At 51.6% G+C, this 21,215-nt stretch overlaps 1 protein-coding gene across 11 annotated transcripts in view; it reads left to right on the top strand.

The window, feature by feature from the left end:
• The window catches only part of FHAD1 (forkhead associated phosphopeptide binding domain 1), a 130,805-nt gene that overhangs the window by 81,651 nt on the left and 27,939 nt on the right, over positions 1 to 21,215 (top strand). For all 11 annotated transcript variants that reach the window (XM_070511002.1, XM_070511000.1, XM_070510999.1 and 8 more), the window contains 7 exons: positions 2,423 to 2,493; positions 4,054 to 4,206; positions 7,024 to 7,131; positions 10,416 to 10,523; positions 13,975 to 14,082; positions 18,840 to 19,013; positions 20,825 to 21,050. In XM_070511002.1, coding sequence (XP_070367103.1) covers positions 2,423 to 2,493; positions 4,054 to 4,206; positions 7,024 to 7,131; positions 10,416 to 10,523; positions 13,975 to 14,082; positions 18,840 to 19,013; positions 20,825 to 21,050 — 948 coding nt within the window. The remainder of the gene's footprint in view (positions 1 to 2,422; positions 2,494 to 4,053; positions 4,207 to 7,023; positions 7,132 to 10,415; positions 10,524 to 13,974; positions 14,083 to 18,839; positions 19,014 to 20,824; positions 21,051 to 21,215) is intronic.

Below are 21,215 nucleotides of genomic sequence, written 5' to 3'. Positions count from 1 at the left end.
CTGCTTTGCCCCAGGCAAGCACCTGACGGGAGGCTGCAAGGAAGGCCCACCGTCTTCCCCCAGCCTGTGTCTCTCTGGCCTGCCCCGAGCTCTTGGTTCTCTTTCTCCAATGCCTCTCAGCCCTGGGTTCTCCCTTCCTCTCTCCCGACAGCAGCCCCTTCCAGCCATTCGCTTCCCCACCTGAGCGTTTCCTCCAAGGCAGTCCTTGGTCCTCCCCTCTCTTATCTCCTTCTCACGAAGAAACTCTCCAGTCCAGGTGCTTCAACAGCCACTCCCACGCGGTGATGGCCAAAGGGACATCTCTGCGTGCCGGGATGCCAGGAACGGAGTACAGGTTGGTGCCACATAAGGGAACCCAGCCAAGGCAGCAAGGTGGGGCTCCTGGCTGCGGCTGTGTCCACCAGGAGGAAGGATGCTCTTTCCTAATTCACAGGAAGACCCTGGATGAGCTGGCCTGGTCTTACCACCCTAGGGTGTCCAGCTCTCTGCTGACCACCTCTCCTTGGAGTCCTTCCAGTACCTTAAATTCAGCATGTCCGAAAGTCCGGTGGGTCCTCCCCTCTCCCCAAGCCCCACCCACCCCAACCTGTCTCCCTCCTCAGTCTGACAGCGGGACCATCATTCTACCCGAGAAGGGTTCCCTCTCTCATTCTTTTTTCTTATCGCCACTTCTCCCACCCAGTTTAGAACATCAGCCCTCAAGACCTGGATGTCCCTTTGACTCATAGCCAAGTTCCCTGGGTCTGACTCAGAGGAGGGGGTTTTACCACTAGAAGACACTTGGCAATGTCTGGAGACATTTTTGATTGTCACAGCTGGGGTCGAGGGTGCTCCTGGCTTCCAGTGAGTAGTGCCAGGGATGCTGTTGAAAGTCCTACAATGTACACACCAGCCCCCACAGCAAAGAATTGTCTAGCCCAACATGTCGATAGTGCTGCAGCTAAGAAACTCAGTCAGCTCCCTCCTCTCTAATCTGTCCCAGGTATTTTTCTGAGAAAAAGACACTTCATCAAGCCACTCACTGCTCCATCAGCGGCCGAAATAGCAGTGAGTCAGACCCTGGAGTCACACCAAGTCCTGGCCCGGCCCTTTGCCAGCTGTGTGGCCCTCAGCAGCCACGTGTCTCAGAACCCAACTGCCTCATGTGCAAAAGGGGACAATGATCCACTGATCCAGTGGGGTGTTGTGTCAATTGCTTAGCGGAGGGCCGACCACAGAGGGCACGGTTTCAATGATGTTCAATCAACATAGAGCAGGCTGCTGCTCTAGACGCGCCGCAGATTGACCTCAGCCCTCCACTCCAGCCCTCCTCCTGCTCCACCCCTCTGCCATCGTCTCTGCAGCCCCGTTAAGCGCCACCCTCTCCCAGGACATGCACTGCTGTTCCCCAACTCCCCACTGTGTTAGTTTCCCATGGCTGCTATAACAAATTCTCACAAATTTAGCGGCTTAACACAAAGCATGTTTATTCTCTCACACTTCTGTAGGCCAACCTCCAAAAGTGGTTTCACTGGACTAAAGTCAATGCCCCGGCCGCCGCTCCCTCTGGAGGCTCCAGGGAGGAATCTGCTTCCTGGCCTTTTTCCGTCTCTAGAGCTTTGTTCCCTGCATTCCTCGGCTCTTGGCCCCTTCCTTCATCTTGACAGTCAGCCGTGTAGCATCTTCAAATCTGTCTCTGCTTCGGCCATGTCACCTTCTCCCCCGTCTCTCTGTAGTCCACTCTCCCTCTGTCTCCTTCTTAGGAGAACCCGTGTGATTATAGTGGGTCCACCAGATAATCCAGGATGATCCCCCATCTCAGCATCCTTAACTTATCACGTCTGCAAAGTTCCTTCTGCCTGGAAGGTAACATTCACAGGCTCCAGGCATTAAGACCTGGATGTCTTTGGGTCCCTCATTCAGCCCACCGCATCCTCCATTCTGAAAGGCACTCCCCTCCAACTCTGAATTCTGCCTACCCAGCATCCCGGGCCCCTCGGCCAAGCAGCCTTCTTTGATCACTCCGGGCGAATGAGCTCACACTCCCTACTCCTTCTGCAGTCACTCACATGCTACCTGGGACCACTGTGTGTTTCCTATCAGGCATTTAGACCTCGTCTCTCGGACTGAACCATGGGCGCCTTGAGGAATGGCTTCATGTCATCCCCTCACACTCAGCACACAGTTTTGCCCACAGTGGACACTTGTCGATAGATGTTCTGTTGGTTGTTTTTTATTTCCACCTCCAAAAAGAAATGTGGATTTGAGCCCGACCAAAGCTGATCAACCATATTACAAACACAAGTTGGATGGCAGCTCACATTTTCTTGATGGGAGGGCAGCATTGTCCTCATCCACCTGTCGACAAGCTCTGTTAAGATATTATTCAGAGAGCAAAGGTGGTGAATTGAATTGATACTTACCTTATTCTTCTCTTTTTAAGGATTGTCTTTGTATCTGAAATATCTTCTGGAACATTATAAAAAAATTACCAGCCAGACCCAGGAACTCCAGGTACTGCCCTAACTCTGGAAGTGCGTTCCAGCTCCTCTCCAGTATTTACCTAGGCCTGTGCATTTAACCCTGCTTTTTCCTCTATTAGCCGGGCAGTTCACACCCTCCAAAAGGTGAAATGGTAGCTCCCTTTGCGCACGGAGAGATTCAGGCAGGGTGGCTGAGATCTCCCAGGGGGACAAGGATGCTCATTTTCATCTGTCAAAACCCAGAAAGATTTAAATGCCGTCAGATCTTGAAAATTGTGTTTCTTAAACGCAGTGGGAGAAGTACACTTAGCCCCAGTACAGGCAGGACAGTCACCAAAAGTTGCAGCGTGTCAACATGTGAAGCAAAATGATCCTTAGGAAAGATCACCCGGTAGCTATTGCTGTATGAATGCTGTGTAATAACCACAAACTGTTAGTGACATTCCACAACAACTGTTCCCTGCTCACATGTCTGGGGTCAGCCGCTGGGCCGGTCTGTTGATCTTGGACGGGCTTGCTCAGTGTCTGGGTGTTGACTGGCCCTTGGCTGATCTAGGCTGGCCTCAGCTACAGCAGGCTGGCCTGGGCATGTTCTCATGGCCACAGCAGAGGAAGCCGAAATCAGGAAGAGAAAGCGGGTCCCATCATGGAGTGCTGTTCAATCCTCTGCTTGTGTTACGTCTGCTAATACCCCATTGGCCCAAGCAAGTCACATGACTGAGTTCAGTGTCAGGGGGCAGGATATGGGTGGGCACGCAAGTTACATAGCCAAAGACACGAGTGGAGGAAAGGTGAAGTATTGGGACCACCATTACGATCAGCCACAGAGACCCTCTGGTCCAGGGGTCAGCAAACTTTTTCTGTAAGGGGCCAGATGGTGAGTATGTTAGGCTTTGCAGGCCATACACTCTCTGTCACCCCTATTCGACTCTGCTGTGGTAGAGCAGAGGCAGCCACAGACACTCTAAATGAGTGAGCACGATGCCCACGGCCCTGTTCCAATAGAACTCTATTTATAGAGACAGGCAGTGAACTCAATTTGGGCTGCAGACAGTAGTTTGTCAACCCCTGATCTAGTCCATTCTCCTTTCCCCCAGGTATGGACATCGGAGTTCAGAGGCTAGGTGACTGTTTCTACGTCACACAGCTAGTTAGTGGAAGAATCGAGACAAAAGCTCACGCCTTCTGGCCCCAGCTCACTGCTTTTCCTCTTACACTCAGCAAATAAATAATTCTGTCTACCACTTACTGAGCACGTACTATAGCTAAAAGCTTCCCATCCTTATCTCATTTAGTCCTTACAACTCTAAGAGATAGATACTATTATTAACCTCACTTTCTAAATGAAGAAGTGTCTGGAAAGAACTAGAGCTGAGACTCTGTCTCGATCCAGCGTCTGCGCTCGTAACCACTATACTCTATGCTTCCCTACTAGTGGCTAGGCTAAGCCTAGTTTTCCCGTGTTGTTAAGAAAGTTTTGTGTGAACCTTTGTCCCTCTCCGCAAAAATAAACAATTTACAAAGAAAAAATGTGAAAATGAGTCCTTAGTCCCGTCTCCACCCACTTCGGCTTCCGTGCCTTTCATTTCAGATCAAGATCAGCAGTTCTCAGGAAGCTCAGCAGTCTTTGCTGCAAGAAAAGCTGCGGGAGCATCTGGCAGAGAAGGAGAAGCTGAAGGAGGAAAGGCTACAGCAAGAGGAGAAGCTGAAAGCCAGAGTCAAGCAGCTGATGGAGGAGAAGGCGGTAAGGTGGTCCCTGTCATTTTCTTTACGACTGGAAACCGATGAAATGGCCTCATCTTTGAGAAATTGAGGGCATGTACCCAGATGGAGAAATCTCAGCAACTCCTTGTTTGGTGCCATGGGACTAAATTAATTAAACAAGGTGAATGATGCTGGAGGAATTAACGTGAAGCTTGAATTCTAAAACTCAGCAACAGGCAAGGTTATTGAAATTTCTAGAAACAGTACCTTATTTGTTTAGACGTTACAGTTGATGTTACAAATTTGAGTTGTTACTGCAGGTCCCGTTTTGTAACTGACAGACTGTTTCTAAGTGCCACGCACAACCAGCTTCCTATTCTTTCAGTCTTTTGCTTTCTCTTTATACACATCAGGGAAAACAAATGGCCAAAATTGCTACTTACTTTTCTAGAAACCAAACCAGTTAGAGGATACTTTACAGCAGCACCTGGCAAGCTTAAAGGTGCCCCAAGACCACTGGGGATCTTGTTAAAACGCAGATTCCGACTCAGCAGGTCTGGGGCGGGGTCCGGGATTCTGCATTTCTAACAAGCATCCGGCTGGTGCTGACAGCACAGGTCTGCAGACCACATTCTCTGCAGCAAAGCCTTGGAGGAAGGTTTTCCCAAAGATGCCTGATAAGAGCCACCTGGACGCCATTTAAAAATAGAGATTCCTGGGCCCCGCCCCACATCTACTGAGTCAGGCTCTCTGGAGAAGGCGCCGAAACTGCACTTAATGGGGCAATTCTCATTGTCCTAGAGTTGGTCCTTTCGGGTATTCAGGGACCTGCCGTGACTTTAACTACCTCATTGCCATCCTTCTAGATCAGTGGCTCATGGTTTTGGCTGCACTTTTGTCATTTAGGAGATTAAAAAATACTAATGCCTTACACCCCCCCCCGCCCCCACCCTGAGATCTGATCTAATTGAGGTGAGGGTGTGGCTCACGCGCTGCGATGTGTAAGTGCTCCTGGGCGGTTCCAAGGTGCAGCCACGGTGCAGAGCCACTGCACGCTGCTCCCCCCACCCACCTCAAGACAGCAGCACCAGATCTGCGGGACCCCAGCTCTTCTCCAGCACCTCATTTCTTCCCCTAAGGAAGACTGGACCTGCTGCACCTTCCATCTTTCATTGATGGCAGTTCAGTGACTTCTGGCTTGGACCATCCTTCTCTGCCGTGCACACCTGCTCTCCAGGCCTCTCTGGGGGCAGAGGCAGAGGCCTGTTTCGTTTCATCCTCTAATTCATGCCCGGTTACCTCAAGAAATCCCTCTCGTCCTCCTACCTCTTCTCTTGCCTCTTTCTCTGCCTTTGTGCCTTTTGTGAAATACAAAATTTAAAAGGAAGAACCATCTGACCAAAATCACAGGTGAGCTGCATAAAGGCAGTATCAACGATAGGGTTACATCAAGGTGGGACCATTTTGAAGGGCAATTAGATGTAGAAAAAGTCAGTGCCGTTCAGTGGAGAGGAAAATAAAACCAGGAGAACCTAGAAACCTTTACAGAACTCTCCACCTGTTTCCTCACCCCTTCTGATTAACTTCCCCCCTTTCCAGAGGTCGTACTTTATTTTTAATTTTGGACGGACTTTCTCCACTGTGGGTGTTCGGTATTTCAGCCCCACCGTGTTCAACATGTCCTTGGGCACCAGCCTGGGCCTCCCAGACGCCCATTTGTAACGTCATTCCTGACAGAGATGAGGTTTCAAAGGCTTTTAACACCATAAACCTCAGCGCACACCGCCCCTTGCAGAGGGGGGAGCAACATGAGGCACCCACCCAGACAGACGGGGCTGCGGCCCGTGTTCACCTTCCCATCAAGGGTCATCGTTCCCCAAACACTTGTGTTGATCAGCTTGACCCTCGGGTCAAATACCATCCCAGACTTTAGTGCCAAGTGCCCTGATTTTAAATGAACCTTCATACCATACGACACGATAACCCCCACCCTACCTAAAAATACGTGTGTCGAACTCATTACCAAGCTCGTCCTCGTGAATCCTGACTTGGTTGAGGGCTGTTTCAATGGTAAGAAATTCTAGCTTCCTTTATCAAACTAACGTTCTTTTTTTATTGTGAACTGTTAACAATGTTCACCTGATTTGTGCAGGCATGAACGGTTTAGATCAGGGGTCGGCAAATTTTTTCCGTAAAGAGCCAGATGGTATGTATTTTCAGTTTTGCAAGCCATACGGTCCCTGTCGTGACTGCTCAGCTCTGCTGCTGTAGTGCGAAAGCAGTCAGAGGCGATCCGCAAACGAGCGTGGTGTTCCAATAAAACTTTATTTACAAAAAGCAGGCAGTGGGCCGGAGTTTGCCAACCCCTGGCTTAGAACACAGCCTCTACAGTCAAATGGACCAGGGTTCAAATTGCTGCTCATATGATTTGCTAGTGAACTGGGCAGGTTCCTTAGTCTAAGTCCGTTTCCTCCTCTGCAAAGCGAGGATGGCAGAAGAAATGACCGACCCTTATGAATGAATGATTATGTGCCGAGCATTTTGTGTCCATCATCTCACCTGCCCCTCACATCAAACCAGTGCAGGAAGCACCATTACTGTCTCCATTGTACAGATGGGGAAGCTGAGGCTCCTATAGTTTCTCACTTGCCCAAGGTCATATACCTAGGAAGGATCAACCTGGCTCTCATCTGGGCCTGCCAACTCCAGGTGCCCCGCTCTGAGCTCCTGGCTGTGCTGCCCCCGGTCTCCCCATGGGGTTGCTGTGGAGGGAAGAGCTGACCCGTGCGGTGCCTGGCACAGCGTCCAGATTCCTGCCATGGTAACTGTCTGTTCAACAAGAGCCTTTGACTTTCAGGCTTTGGAGGAAAGCATTACTCAACAGAAAAGGAGAGCAAGGGAAGCTTTGGAAGAACAACAGACCAGAGTCCAAGAGCTGGAGAACCGCTTAACCCGGCAGAAGGAGGTACGCAGCTCGGGGAGATAGAGGCGGCTCGGGCCCAGATGCGGCTCGAGGGCCACACGGAAGTAAATTCAGAACCACAGGTGACAGGGAGGTGGGGGGGGGTGGTGGGGGGAGTGCGCTGGAGCTTTCTGGGAGTAATTTGTCCTTGGCCGGCCCAGCTCCTTTGGGAAGAAGCAGGGGTACTCTAGGAGCGAACCCGAGAGTGGTAGCCTTGACGACCAGTTGGAAAAAAGAGTGTAAACAGCATAAAATATAGTCACAGATGGGGCTTGGGAGACACGTTGGGACTGGCAACATGAGGGTCTTCTGCGTGGAGATTGCCTCCCATGGAATGGAAGAATTACAGAGTCCCGGGGCTCTCGGGCTGTGTGAATCCTCCACAAACATCCTGAGATCATCCAGCTGTCAGCTCCATCACCAAGGAATTTTCTACGCCCCTGGGCAGTCCGCCCCAGTGTTGACACCTTGGGCTGGCAGGGAATTCTTCCTTTAGGCTGAGTTGAAGCAAACTCTTTCTCCCAGAAACGTGTGGGTCCTCCACCCGCCCGCTGGGCTCCTGCAAGCCCCGCCCACTTCCTCCTCCACAGACTAGCCTTCTAGAAGCTTGAAAATAGAGCCACCTGCTCCTCTCCAGCCTCAGTGCCCTTGTTTCTCCTTATATGCCTCACAGGAGTAGATCCTAGCCGTGGTCCCCTCTTTTGACTTGCCCTGCTCTCAACAAGTCACAGATGGGCAGCTCACTGGCTGAAAAAGGGGCTGTGGACATGTTACGCTTGGCCCTTGAGTGTTTTACACTGAATTCATAAACTCTACTTGAAAATCCAGATTTCCATCCTCTCTCGAGAAGGTCAGAAAATCTGGCCCTGGTTTCTACTTTGCAAAAACAGACTGGAGCTAAACCAAGTAGCAGCACTCTGCCACAGTCCTCACCATTCCCTATTGCGTGAAACAACCCACTTCATTTTTGGTGCCTGTCCAGACCTTATAGGCGTCTGAGTTTGCAACCCATCATCTATGTCCTTCCTAAAGTATGGTAGCCAGAACTGGACACAGTTCTCCAGCCATTAGTGGCCTAGGGCAGGACTCTCTTCTCCCCTGTTGAAGAAGTTGTACTTCTATTGATATGCCCATACTAGCTCTTGGGAAGCTCTGTTACACTGTTCACTCATCCTTACCTTGTGGCCCCCCCCCCCAGATCCCCGAGTCTTTTTTACATAATACTTTCGTTAGCTCTTCAGTCCTGAGGCAGCACAGAGGAGTGAAGAGTGCAGGCTTTGCAGCCCAGTGAGACACAGGTTCAAATCCAGCTGCAGCACTTACTGGCTGAACAGAGCTCTCAACTCCCACCTTCTTTAAGGGGCGGCTGTGAAGAGTAGAGATAACGTACAGTGAAGTGTCTGACCCAGAATCACGGCTCCATAAGTGGCAGCTGTTATTATCATCACCCCGGCCACTTCTGCTTCTCCTTCTGCTTCTGTCTAGGTGTCATTGTCTATCAACCCCACTCCATCCCCACTCCTCAGCGTAACTCCTGGCCCACTCCCACTGGGGAGAAATAAGGAGACTGCTGGGCAGAGCCTCTGAAACGGGATCTGAGCCGGACAGGGAGATGTTTACGGGGTGGGTCTCCCTACAGCTGTGCTCTGCGGCCCTCGGTAAACAGTGTCACGGAGGCCCGGCCCTGAGTTATTTCTCCAAGGGTGGCGAGGAGGAGGAGGAGGGGCTCACAAAGGGTTGCTGGGGCCAAATGCCACGCAGAGGTCGACAGCACGGGGTCGGGGAGGCCCTTGAATTTAGAGCTTTCGAGGTCACGGGGGACTTCAGGAGAGACTTAAGGAAAGCGTGGTGGGGGAAGCCTCGCTGCGGGAGGAGCTGTGGCCGGGTCACCCCAGGCCTAGGAAAACGTCAGCCTACTTGTCCTGCAGAACCTCTGCGTGGTTTCTTGTCAGGGGAATCTGGGAGAAAAGTCCCAGACACAGACTTCGGGCAACCTCAATCGGTTATTTGAATTTTTCTTTTTATTAGACCCTCTGCCGCATCATCACACAGGCCTTTGGGGACAACAGTATCACTAGGTCCTGATGCGAGTTTTGAGGTATCGTCACAGGTCGATTCCCATTGCCCGCCTAGGAACTTGGGAGCAAAGCGGCTGAGCGGGACGGGGCCTGTGTATGAGTGGGGCGAGGACGATCCTCCCCGCGGGGCCGTCTCAGCTGCCGAGGAGCTGCCAAGGGGAAAGTCCCGAGTGTGGACATGAGGTCAGGTGTCATGGGGCCAGCCCCAAGTCACTGGAAAGTTCCTCGAAGTCTCTTTCACAAATTACAGGGGAACCTCTTACCTCGAAACCCGCCTCAAACCTTCAAAATACACGTGAAACCCCCACGACGGTGCTGTTCTGCTGCCCTGTTCAGGGCTGGCATTGGAACGGCTGGGTGTCGGGGGGTTTTCAACGACTGTTCTCTGTGAAAGACATAGTATTTCAGCCGTATTATGGATTAAATACTTATGCAGACTCATCTGGGACCCTAACCACCGGTTGTAATGGAAACTGTGTTCCAGATGTGTGACAGTCAAGCTGGTGTTTAAAACACAACACATTTGAAAATCGAGGTGCCCTTTCTTGCAGTGACTAGAAACAGGGACCTGCCCAGCAATTTATATCCTTCGGTGATTTGTGTTAGGCCATTTAATTGAATAGCTTATCAGCAAGCAACTTCCTACTGAAAATTCCTTGATTATAGGACCAAATACAACCACGGTTTCTTCCCTGCATCCTCTCCGAGCGCCCCCTGTGAGGTCACCTCCGCCCATTCTAGAAATTGGTATATTGTAGCTCATTAATTCAGTCCACCACCCTCCTCTTGAAACCCGATCTCTTTAGGAGATTTGTTTCAATAATGGGAAATTCCATTATTAATGAGGTTCTTCTTCTTATCAGAGAGGCTGTCTGGCACAGTGGTGAGAGCTCGGGCTTCCAAATCTGACAGGCCTGGTTCCCTCTGCTTACCCGCTCCCCCAAGGCCAGGCCCATGCATCCCTCCACACGGGGCTCAAATCCTGGCCTCACTGCTGACCAACTGCATGGCCCTCGGGCCCTCACCAGCTTTCTGTTCCTCAGTTTCCTCATCTGGAAGATGGGCCACTAACTTCTCTGGTGGAGTTGCCGTGAGAGTAAACTGTGTGAGAAGGGCTGCCCAGGGGCCTTGGCATGCGAGACCAACCCCTGACAGCTTAGCTATTATCATTATTGTTAGTAACCAAAAAGACTGGCCATTGATTTTCAGGTTTTGGAGAGCAACATGGCCCACGAGAAAAGAAAAGCGAAGGAAGCCTTAGAGACAGAGAAGAGAAAAGTTCAAGATCTGGAGAACCATTTAACCCAACAGAAGGAGGTATGAGGAGCAGAGAGGGAGGATGTGGGCCACGGCAGCCAGAACGCCTTGGGAGGAGCTCCAAGGCCGAACGCAAGGCCGTGTCCCGTGCCTGATAGAGAGGATTGTGGACAGCGAGCAGAGGCCCGAGCATCACCTCCGTCACAGTGGCCAGTGTGCCATCGGTCAGCTTAGTAGCTGTATGACCGAGGGCAGAGCGCCTAACCCCGTGCCTCAGTTTCTTCATCTGTAACATGGGGATGCACCAGTCCCTGCCCCACAGGATTAAATGAGTTAATGTCTATAAAGTACTTAGAACTGCGCCCCGCACACAGAGGGCCCTCTGCAGAAGCGTTCCCTGCTCAGCTTCTGGGGAGGAGAGATGCACTCCAGGAGGACCCCCGGGTTGGAGTCTGGGTCCATCTCTCCTGGTCATCAGAAAGTATTGCTGATGCAGCCCAGCATGGGCGCAGTAGGAAAACACTGCCTCCTGACTCCAGCCTCCTGGGTTCCTAGTCTGCCCCACAGACCCTCCCCGGGCTGATGGAAGGGCAGAGACACAAACGGTGCGGAGTCAGGTGGAGTAGACAGGCACATAACGAATTCTTAGGGCGGTCGTGTCCGGCAATCGCCAAAGGTCAGTGCCTTCTGGAATGGATGAGAAGTGCACCCTCAAGGAGAGGGTGACATGGGGAGGAGCAGGGGCTTCCAGCAGCCGGGCAGAGCTGGAGGCATCCACATCCAGCCACCCCGCCAGCCTGGGGACTGGGCCCCCAGCCATGCCTGCCTGGAGCCGCCGTGAGAGGCAGGCCCCAAGGTCGAGAGGAGGGATGTCGCTTGGGTTGGCCTGGACACCCAAGTCACGCCCTGGAAGTCAAAGAAGGGCTCTCGGGAGCCTGGAGGCAGGGAGACGTTCCCTCAGCGACCCGTAATGGCATCCCCATGAGCCGGGCTCCAGGGACGGGGGCCACAGACAGACGCGTGCCGGCCCTCGTGGAACTCCCAGAAACAGAGCTGGTGACTCAGTGAATTGTCTAATTCCGTTTCATGCATCTAGCCACAAATATTTACTGAGCACCTGCTGCATGCCAGGCCCTGTGGGGGGTCAGGGACCGGGGCTGTGCCCTCCAGAGCTTCCACACTGGGATAGGGGACACCCCTGTCAACATGTGCACGGGAGGACTCCAGAGCCACAGGCACTGTGGGGAGGACAAAGAGCGTGGCTTAGAGATTGGCCTGCAGGCAGGGAGGGCCTCTCTGAGGAGGTGACGTTGAGTGAGACCTGGAAGGGAGACAAAGAATGAGGGGAACATCTTGGGGGAGAGAATGCCCTGGGGCAAGTGGGCCAAGTGCAAAGGATCGGACCCGAGTTAGTCAGGGGGTGGGGGGAGGGGCCTGAGGAGTGAAATAAAGCTGCAGCAAGATGGAAGCCGAATTAGGGGTCAGGGGGAAAAAGCAGGAAGGAGACACAGAGTGGGCAAAGCAGGGCATGACAGGAGAGCTTAGTGGGCTGAAAGTGTCAATTCTGGTTCCAGTTCCAGCTCTGCCCTAACATGCTATGTGATCCTGGGCAAGCCCCTTGCCCTCTCTGTACCCTCCTCTGTAATATGGTCTAGTGACAGAACCACCCTAGAGGTTTGTCGTGAGAAGTCAATGCATTCATTGTGAAGCACCTGCCTGGTGAGGTCAGAGTCGTCGCAGGGTGGGGAGGATGTGTGCACAGCAGGGCGGCAGTGGGGCTTGCTGCACAGTCGAGCAAAGACCTTGGCAGTGGCACTTGCCAGCCTATGCAGGTAAGTCAGGTCAGAATCCAGGTGGGGTGAGGGTGCACCACACAGAGCAAGTCTTGTTAAGAGATGGGACCCGAACCGTTGGTCCACTCTGTCCCCAGAGCAACCATTATACAGATGGATCAGGGGTGGGGGTTTGAAGCATGGGCTCCTGCTGGGCGGTGGGCAGACTCTGTGCCAGCCTAAGTGTGAACATATAAGCATGTCTCCTGCCTCCAGGCAGGGTGGGGTTTAAATCAGGAGGACAGGTAAGGCAAGGTCGGGTGGGAGAATGGTTAGGATGGAGCACTGTCCTCCGAGCGTACACCACTGCTTCCTGGTGGTGTGACCTGGCACGTTTCTTGTCCTCTTACTGCCTCACTTACAGCCTCTGTGTCCTCACCTGCAAAGTGGGGATAACTGGGCAGCTGCTATCTGAGTCTTGCATTCAGCACACGGTGCCAGGCACTCGTGTCGCAAGCATTTAAAGCTTGGTCAGCGTCGTCATTGTTATTCTCATTTGCAATATGCCAAGCAGTGCATAATACACCCTCCTCACGGGGCGTGCAGAAGGGCGCAGGGGGCCTCTGACAACAGGCAGGACGTAGGTTGGCGGGGGTGCTGGACAGTCTTAAGCAGCCTTGGCAGTGGGGACCTCCCAGCTGGTGCAGGAAGGGGAGTCAGAGCCCAGGTGTGATGGGAGGCCCGTGTCCAGAGCGGGGCAGCATGGATGGAGGCCACAGACCCTACACCGGAGCCGCAGGGCTGCTGGGATGAGCGCCGCCGCTCCAGGGCCGCGCATCCCCAGATCTCACCCCCTGCTCCCAGCATAGCATTCCCTGTAACAACTTCCTGTCATCTTTCTTTTTGCCAAATAATGCGTGTTCACCAAAGAAAATTTAGAAGATACAGACCAGTGAAAAGCAGAAAATATAAATGATCATAATCCCAATTCCCCCAAAATACCCACTATTTACATATCTCTCAGTCTGTCTGTGCATGTATACATATACTTAAAATATTTTTCTTGGGAGCTTTCTGTCTGTACGGGGGAGGGGACCATGACTGCATGAGTTTCGACAGCTGCAGGTAGAGGTCTTCAGCCCCTCCTGGGGCTCGTGCAGGTGAGGCTGGGCTCTAACTCCCTCGCCATCACCGAGTCTGCGGGGTGTGCCTTCTTACTTCCAAACTCTCCTGGACATCAGTTTTTGGACCCAAGCCTTTGTAGGCTGGGCAGAGACCACCAGTGTGCTTTGAAGCCACAGGCATCGAGCCTGCGGGACAGGAGGCCTCTCCCCTCACTTTGCCTCTCCTGCCCCGCCCCCCAAGAAGCCAGGTACTTCCCAACAAGGGCTCACAGTGGTGCCAGCACCCGCCAGTTTAGTCGGTGGCTCGGTGCCAAACGCCTTGACCTGAACACTCACCAGCCTCTCACTTCCTGAACGCCAGCCCAGAAATCCTGAATGACGAATCACTCTCTCTCTGTGCACATGACTAACCGAGACGTGACTGCCGAGCTCGCGCCCTGGTGGGCTCGCCAGACTCCTGCCTCTCTCGCCAACAGGCGTCCTGTTCCTGGAGTTCTTGTCCCCTGCCCCTGACTCACTGGTTTCGACAATTACTAACCCTGGGTTCCCTTTGCAATGTCATTTCCCTTCCTTTCTCCTGCACACGCCCTCCAACCACTTGTCATTGACTTCCAGATCTCAGAGAACAGCATCGCCTATGAGAGACACAAAGCTAAGGAGGCCATAGAGAAGGAAAAGAAAAAGGTGCAAGATCTGGAGAACCGCATAACCAAGCAGAAAGAGGTACGAGTCCCAGAGAGGAAAAGGCATGGAGGAGCTGGCGTGGCTAAGAGCAGGCTCTGGAGGCAGGCGGTCTGGGTTCAAATCCTACCTCTGCCACTCTCTGGCTGAGGGATGTTAGGCAAATCACTTACCATCTCTGTGCCTTGGTTCCCCCACTTATGAAATACAGAGGACTCACTGGGTTGGAGGCTTGATTGCTAACGTGCACACAACACACATAGAAAAGGACCTGGCCCTCAGTGCTTGCTGTGTATGGGCTGCTTTTATTATTATTGTCATTACAAGCTCACAGCCTGGAAGTGGAGGGGCAGAATCCGAACCCAGGACTATCTGACCCGGGAACCCTTCGTTGTCACCCCTCCTCTCTCTGCTGTCCTGGAGCTTCGTGTGGGCTCACTGTCTAGGGTAAAAGAGAGGTGTCAGCATATGGATGCCTCAATTTCTGATCACCTTGATGTCATTTCCCCACCAGGACTTGTCATCATCACCAGCATCCCCTTGGTCATGAAACCATATTTACATTATGACTGGGAGTAGTAGGCGTGGGAGGAGCAGAACTTGCTGCACACGACCCGGGCTTGGGCGCCTCCCAGCTGCAGGACATAACTCACTCCCCCTGGGTCCCAGCACTACTGGGAACACACACGCACACTCTCTGGGCGCCTCCCAGCTGCAGGACATAATTCACTCCCCCTGGGTCCCAGCACTACTGGGAACACACACGCACACTCTCTGGCCAATATCTCAAAAGTCAAAGCAAGTGGGGGCTGGCCCGGTGGCCGAGTGGTTAAGTTCGCGCGCTCCGCTGCAGGCGGCCCAGTGTTTCGTTGGTTCGAATCCTGGGCGCGGACATGGCACTGCTCATCAGACCACGCTGAGGCAGCGTCCCACATGCCACAACTAGAAGGACCCACAACGAAGAATATACAACTATGTACTGGGGGGCTTTGGGGAGAAAAAGGAAAAAATAAAATCTTTAAAAAAAAAAAAAGTCAAAGCAAGTGATCAACACACAACTGGACAACAGTGGGTTAAATTTAAATACAGATAAATATAATTTCAAAGGATTTTCAAGACCACGTGGGACTAAAAAGGTCTTTAAATCTATTCATATCAATCTTGAATCATTTTCTTCGAAGTATGGTTCACGAACATTAGCACGCCCAGAATCACTGGGGGCTTTGTTTTAAATGCCTGTTTCCTGGGCCTCCCCCCCGAGACCCTGATTCAGCGTCTGTAGTGGGGACTCAGGAATCTGCATGTTCCCAGGCAGCCCAGGTGGTCCTGGCACGCTTGGAACAGCTCTGCTCGAGGAGGACTAGGGTCCACAAGCCACATCTGGATCACATACCAGTCCTGGGCATCCCTTAAAAAAAAGAGGCTCCTTGAGCAACTGGAGTGTGTCTGGAGAAGGCAGACCAGAGCTGGGTGAAGCAACGCAAGGCTTGTCAGCTCCGGGCTGACGCGCTTCTGGAGGGCTCGCTGTGTGCAGGCACGGCCCACAGGCCGAGAGGGCCCGGGAGGAGCAGCCTGTTTACTCGCAGCCGCATTTCCCCAAATGATTCACTGCAGATCTTCTGTCAAAGCCTTCAGTTACGGGCAGGGGAAAAGGAGAAATTAAAATTTTAAATGGATCAGAAATGAGACTAACAAAAAAAAATGTGTATCGTGAAATCAGTGAATGGGTCACAATTTTACTCTAGTCGTTAGAGGGAGAGGGAAAGCCCAGTGGGCGTACAATTCGCTAGATGAAAATGGACCAGTTGCTCGTGGAAGCTGGACCATTCTTGGTCCTCAGCCCAGAGAGAGTTCCTCCTAAGGATCATCATACAGAGGACTCTGGAGTGCAACCAACAACCTTAAAACAATGGTGACATGAGGGTTGGGTCTTATGACAACCCTCCAGGCAGGCTGGTGGCATCACACCAGACAAGGAGAAAGGGAGCTCCAAGCCCGGGACTCCCCCTTTGCCAGGAAAGACCGAGGAAGCACAAGGTCAAAGACCCGCTCAGACGGAGGGTCGCTGATGTGCATGCTGTTTCACTTGTATACACAGACGAGCAATGGAAAGATTGCATCTACACAGGCGAAAATAGGTTTTATAGAAGAGCAAGAGGAGGGAGAGGGGAGAAAAATAAGCTCAGACCCGTGGGAACAGTGAACTTTGTTCTCCTGTGTTTGAATCAGCTGCTAAGTCGCTGGCAAGGAGAAAAGACTCCGGCCAGCGTGTTCTGCCCCCAGGCAGCTTCTTGGCCCATCAGAGAAACCATCTCAGCTTACTGTGCCTTCTCTGGGACAGCTGGAGTGTTTTGCTGTGAGCTGTAGGGGACAGCCTGCTCTGTGGGATGCCAACCAGCACCCCCAGTGAGCGTCTCTTAGGCGGGATCTGCGCATTGTCTGCACTGGGATTTCTCAACAGTAATGGTGATGTTCGGACCCCCAAAAAAGAATCAGACAGAGGTCAGAGGTGAACCAAAGAGAGTGAAGTGACTCCCAGGTGAGACTTGCCGACATCACGTGATGAAAATGGTTTTTGTTTTTGTTTTTCAAAAAAAATCAGTTTCCTTTCTCAATTATAGAAGAAGCAACTGTTTGCTCTAAAAAATTTTTTAAATACAGAAAATGACTCGGGCTGGCCCTGTGGCCGAGTGGCTAAGTTCGCAGGCTCCACTTCAGCGGGCCAGGGTTTCGCCGATTCAGATCCTGGGCACAGACATGGCACCGCTCATCAAGCCATGCTGAGGCAGCATCCCACATGCCGCAACTGGAAGGACCTACAACTAAAATATACAACAGTGTACCAGGGATCTTTGGGCAGAAGAAGAAGAAGAAAGAAGATTGGCAACAGATGTTAGCTCAGGTGCCAATCTTTAAAAAGAAAAGAAAATCACTTAGAAGAAAATAAACTCCCCATGATTCCACTGAGCAGTTATCGCTGGTGACATTTTGATGTGACTCCTTCCAGGCTGTCTGTATATTGATCATTATTATAGACAAATATCAATTTATTACAAAGTGAGTTACACAGTTAGATTGTGCACACTGATTTGAGTGCTGTCTCCACATCATTGAACATTCTTCCACGACCTGGCGTTGAAGGATGAGCTGGGTTTACACTGTGTTGGGTGGACCCCAATTCATTTACTCTTCCCCTGCAGTCAGGCACTGGGGCTGTTTCCCACTTTTCGCTAGTGTAAAAACTGCTTGGCCTGGAGGCCGACCCCGTGGCCAAGAGGTTACAGTTCTGTGCGCTCTGCTTCAGCGGCCCCAGTTCGCCTGTTTGGATCCGTGGCGCAGACCTGCTCCACTCATCAGCCGTGCTGTGCAGGCATCCCACATACATGATAGAGGAAGATTAGCACAGATGTTAGCTCTGGGCTAATCTTCCACAAGCAAAAACAGAGGAAGATTGGCAACAGATGTTAGCTCAGAGTGAATCTTCCTCACACACACAAAAAAAATGCTTGGCTGAACAACCCTGCAGAGCAGTCTTTGTGCACATGTGTGGTTACATCCTTTTGATAAATTCCCAAAAGTGGAATTACTGGGTCACAGGGTATGAACATGTTCAGGTTCGTGATACATGTTCCCAAATAACCCTCCAGAAAGGTCAGGCCGGTTTACACTGCCACCAACAGAGTCTGAGTATGCCCAGCACGACATCTCCAGAATGCATTTTAGATTAGATTAAATCACGTTCATGAAAAGGCTATGTACACTGTGATTCCAACCATACGACACTCTGGAAAAGGCAACACTATGGAGACAGTAAAAACATCAGTGGTGGCCAGGGGCTGGGTGGTGGTGAGGGGAGGGGGTGAGGAGGAGGAATACGCAGGGTCTTTAGGGCAGTGAAACGACTCCGCGTGATACTGAGACGGCAAATCCGGGGCGCTCTACATTTGTCCACACCCACAGAATGTGCAACACCAAGGCTGAACCCTAATGTCAGCTGTGGACTTCGGGGGACTGTGATGTGTCAGTGTAGGTCCATGGGTTGTCACAGATGCACCATCTGGTGGGGGGTGTTGATAATGGGGAAGGCCACGCATGTGTGGGAACAGGGGGTACCTGGGAAATCTCTGTACCTTCCTCTCAATTTTGCTGTGAACCTAAAACTGCTCTTAAAAACAAAGTCAAATAAAGAAATGAAGTTCGTAAAGCGCCAAGCACAGTGCCTGTCACAAAACCCACATTCCACGTTATTTCAGGAGGGGCTCGGGGAGAGTAGAATTTTGACAGTCAAAGGTTAGAAGAATGAGCTCCAGGAGGAGGGGTGAGATGTGCAAGGATGGGGCGCCTGGAGCCCAGTCTTGCAGGGCCTGGAGGGAGGCGGGGAGGTCATCCCAGGGCCAAAGCCATGGAGGAAAGCGCAGAAATGTCCTGAAGGCAGGTCCCGTGATGAAGGGGTGAAGGAACTCACATTTATCCTGGCAAATTGATTTAGAGAGAGACATGACAGCCCTCCTCAAATGTTTAAAGGGCTGTCTCATAAAAGAGAAAGAAAACTTACTCAGTGGGCTCCAGGTGACAGAACTGAGCTCAGAGAGCAGACATCACAACGAGACAGATCTCAGCTGAATGTAAAAAAGAGTTCAATAATAATGGGAACCTTCCAGAGAAAGCTCTGGACTTAAAAAGGATCAACAGAAAAATAGCAGGGTAGAGTTCGCCTCCTCTCTGCAAACGGGAGGGGGAGGGGGCGGTAAACATTTATTCCTGAATTTCTGGTAATTTGGTGTTTGTTGTTTGTCTAGGAAATAGATTTAAAAGAGCAGAAAGAAGATGTTTTAACTAATAAATTAAACAATGCACTGGCCGTGGTAGAAGAGACTCGGAAAACAAAGACGGCGGAAAGTCTGAAAGCAGAGAGCCTGGCCGTGAAGCTGAACGAGGCCTTAGCTGAACTGGAAATGGCTAAGACAAAAGTGGTAAGTCGGCGCCTTCCAGAGGTGGGAGAGTTCTTCCGTCGAGGCAAGACGACACCGCCACCAGCAGCTGCGGCTCAGACGAGGGCCCCTCGGCCTCGGCTTTGTTGGCATTCCCGGTTGGATAACTCTTTCTTGTGGGGGACTGTCCTGTGCGTTGTAGGATGACTTAGCGTCATCCCTGGTCTCTACCCACTAGATGCCAGAAGGACCCCAGAAATGTCTTCAGACTTTGCCAAATGTCCTTTGGGGGCAAAATCGCCCTCTGTTGGGAAGCATTCGTTTAACATGTAAGGCGAATAGAGGCTGTGATGCCCACTCTCCAGGGCTTTCTAAGATACTGTGATTCAGGGTCCTCTCAGGATCAGGGTGAAGGACTGAGGAGCCCCAGAATTTAGTGATCGGAGACTATTCTGCAGACTTTAAGATAATGTTTTAAAATTTTAGCTCGGCACTCAAAGCCCTTCACCATCAGGTCTCAGTTTTGCACTCGTCTGTCATTCATACTTTCCACCGACAGGCCTGTGGGCAAGGAGGTAATGAGGATTAATCTGGCAGAAGTGCACAAAGTGAATTTGAGAGGGACTGGCCTTGGAGAGACCAGCTCCGAGTGTGGCGTGAGGTGGCTGTCGCTGTGGTCCAGAAGCACAAGGACCTGGACACTTGGGGCGGCAGAGGAATGGAAAGGAAGGAGTCGCTGTGGAGAGAGGTACAAGAGAAGAGGCAGGATTGATAACTGACTGAATGGACGTGAGAACCAAAGAGAGGGAGATGCTGAAGGAGACAGGCACGCTTCAAGCCAGGGCACCCGGGGAGATGTTGGCATATGGTGGCATATTGATGGAAATGGAGGACCAGAGGGAGGACTTCCTCATGCGGGAGGGACCCTCTTCTGGAGAAGATGAAGAGCTCAGACTGAGGCGAGGGTTGGGTATCACAGTTCAAAAGTGTCCCAGACTTTTGGTGGTACAAGAGAAGTTGGAGAAGAAACAAGACAAGACGTCTAAATTTGAAGATAGCCTCGTGGGTGTGATGGTTGAAACAGCGGACGTGCATGAGCTTCTCAGGCAAATCAGGAGGAGATGGGAGGCTGATGTCCAATGTGCCAACCATCAGCCAGAACCGGGAGCAGGAGTATGATGTCATCCAGAGAGCAAAGAAGGCACGGTCGGAGAAGCGGGAGGGGAGCTCGGATCAGGCACCGAGAGGGAAGCGCAGAGCAGAGCCTCAAAAAGAGAGGGCGCTCATGGGAAAGGGTCTGCTTTGCCGTTTGGGGATCTTTGGCAATTTTTGTTTTTAAGAAATACGCATTCATTCTCTTTTTTCTTGTAAAATAGTGCATTCATTAATTCGACAAACATTTATTGAGCATTAGTGTCTAGAGGCTGTGGCAGGGATCCAGGCGCTGACACTGGGGGTATATTGGTAATAAGAAAAGATGTTTCTGCTCTCCCGGAGCTTGCATTCTAGTGTGAGTGAGAAATAAAGATAATTCAGATGGTGATAAGCACCTCAGGGAAAATAAAACACCATGATGGACTAGAAAGTGTCTCAGGCTGCTGCTTTAGACAGGCAGTCAAGAAGGGCCTCCCTGAGGAGGTGACATTGGAGCTGAGATCTGAAACACGAGAAGGAGTCAGCCATGCAAGGAGCTAGGGGAAGAGTGTACCTTGCAGAGGGAACAGCATATGCAAAGGCCCTGAGGTGGGACCGGGATCAGTGGCTATGGGTCCAAAGGGGCCGTATTGTTACTGTTGTTATTGTCATCATATCTAGCTCCCAAGAGCACATTAATCATTTCTCCATTCTCCCAGATCATGATGGGGGAGCAGCTGCAGCTGCAACAGCAGACAGTAAAGGCGCTCCAGGAAGAACAGGAATCACAGAAACACGGATTTGAAGACGAAATCTTGGAATACAAGGAGCAGATCAAACAGCACTCTGAGACGATCGTGAGCCTGGAGGAAAGACTCCAAAAAGTGACCGAACACCACAATAAAATAGAAGGAGAGATTGCAAATTTGAAGGACAACGATCCAGGTTGGTAGGAAGAGATGCAGAGGAAATCTTAGTGTTCAGGGCGGGTTCTGATTATCCTGTGGGCCCCAAAAGGCTGATGGAAAAGAAAAGGCCGGGCATCATTTAAAAGCTCATTTATTCTCTGCGGGCCCCTTTTCTTCCTGTTACACAAAGTTAGGGGCCCTC

Source organism: Equus asinus, chromosome 5 (assembly GCF_041296235.1).
Source record: "Equus asinus isolate D_3611 breed Donkey chromosome 5, EquAss-T2T_v2, whole genome shotgun sequence".
Lineage (NCBI taxonomy): Eukaryota > Metazoa > Chordata > Mammalia > Perissodactyla > Equidae > Equus > Equus asinus.
This window is presented reverse-complemented; position numbering and strand designations above follow the sequence as displayed.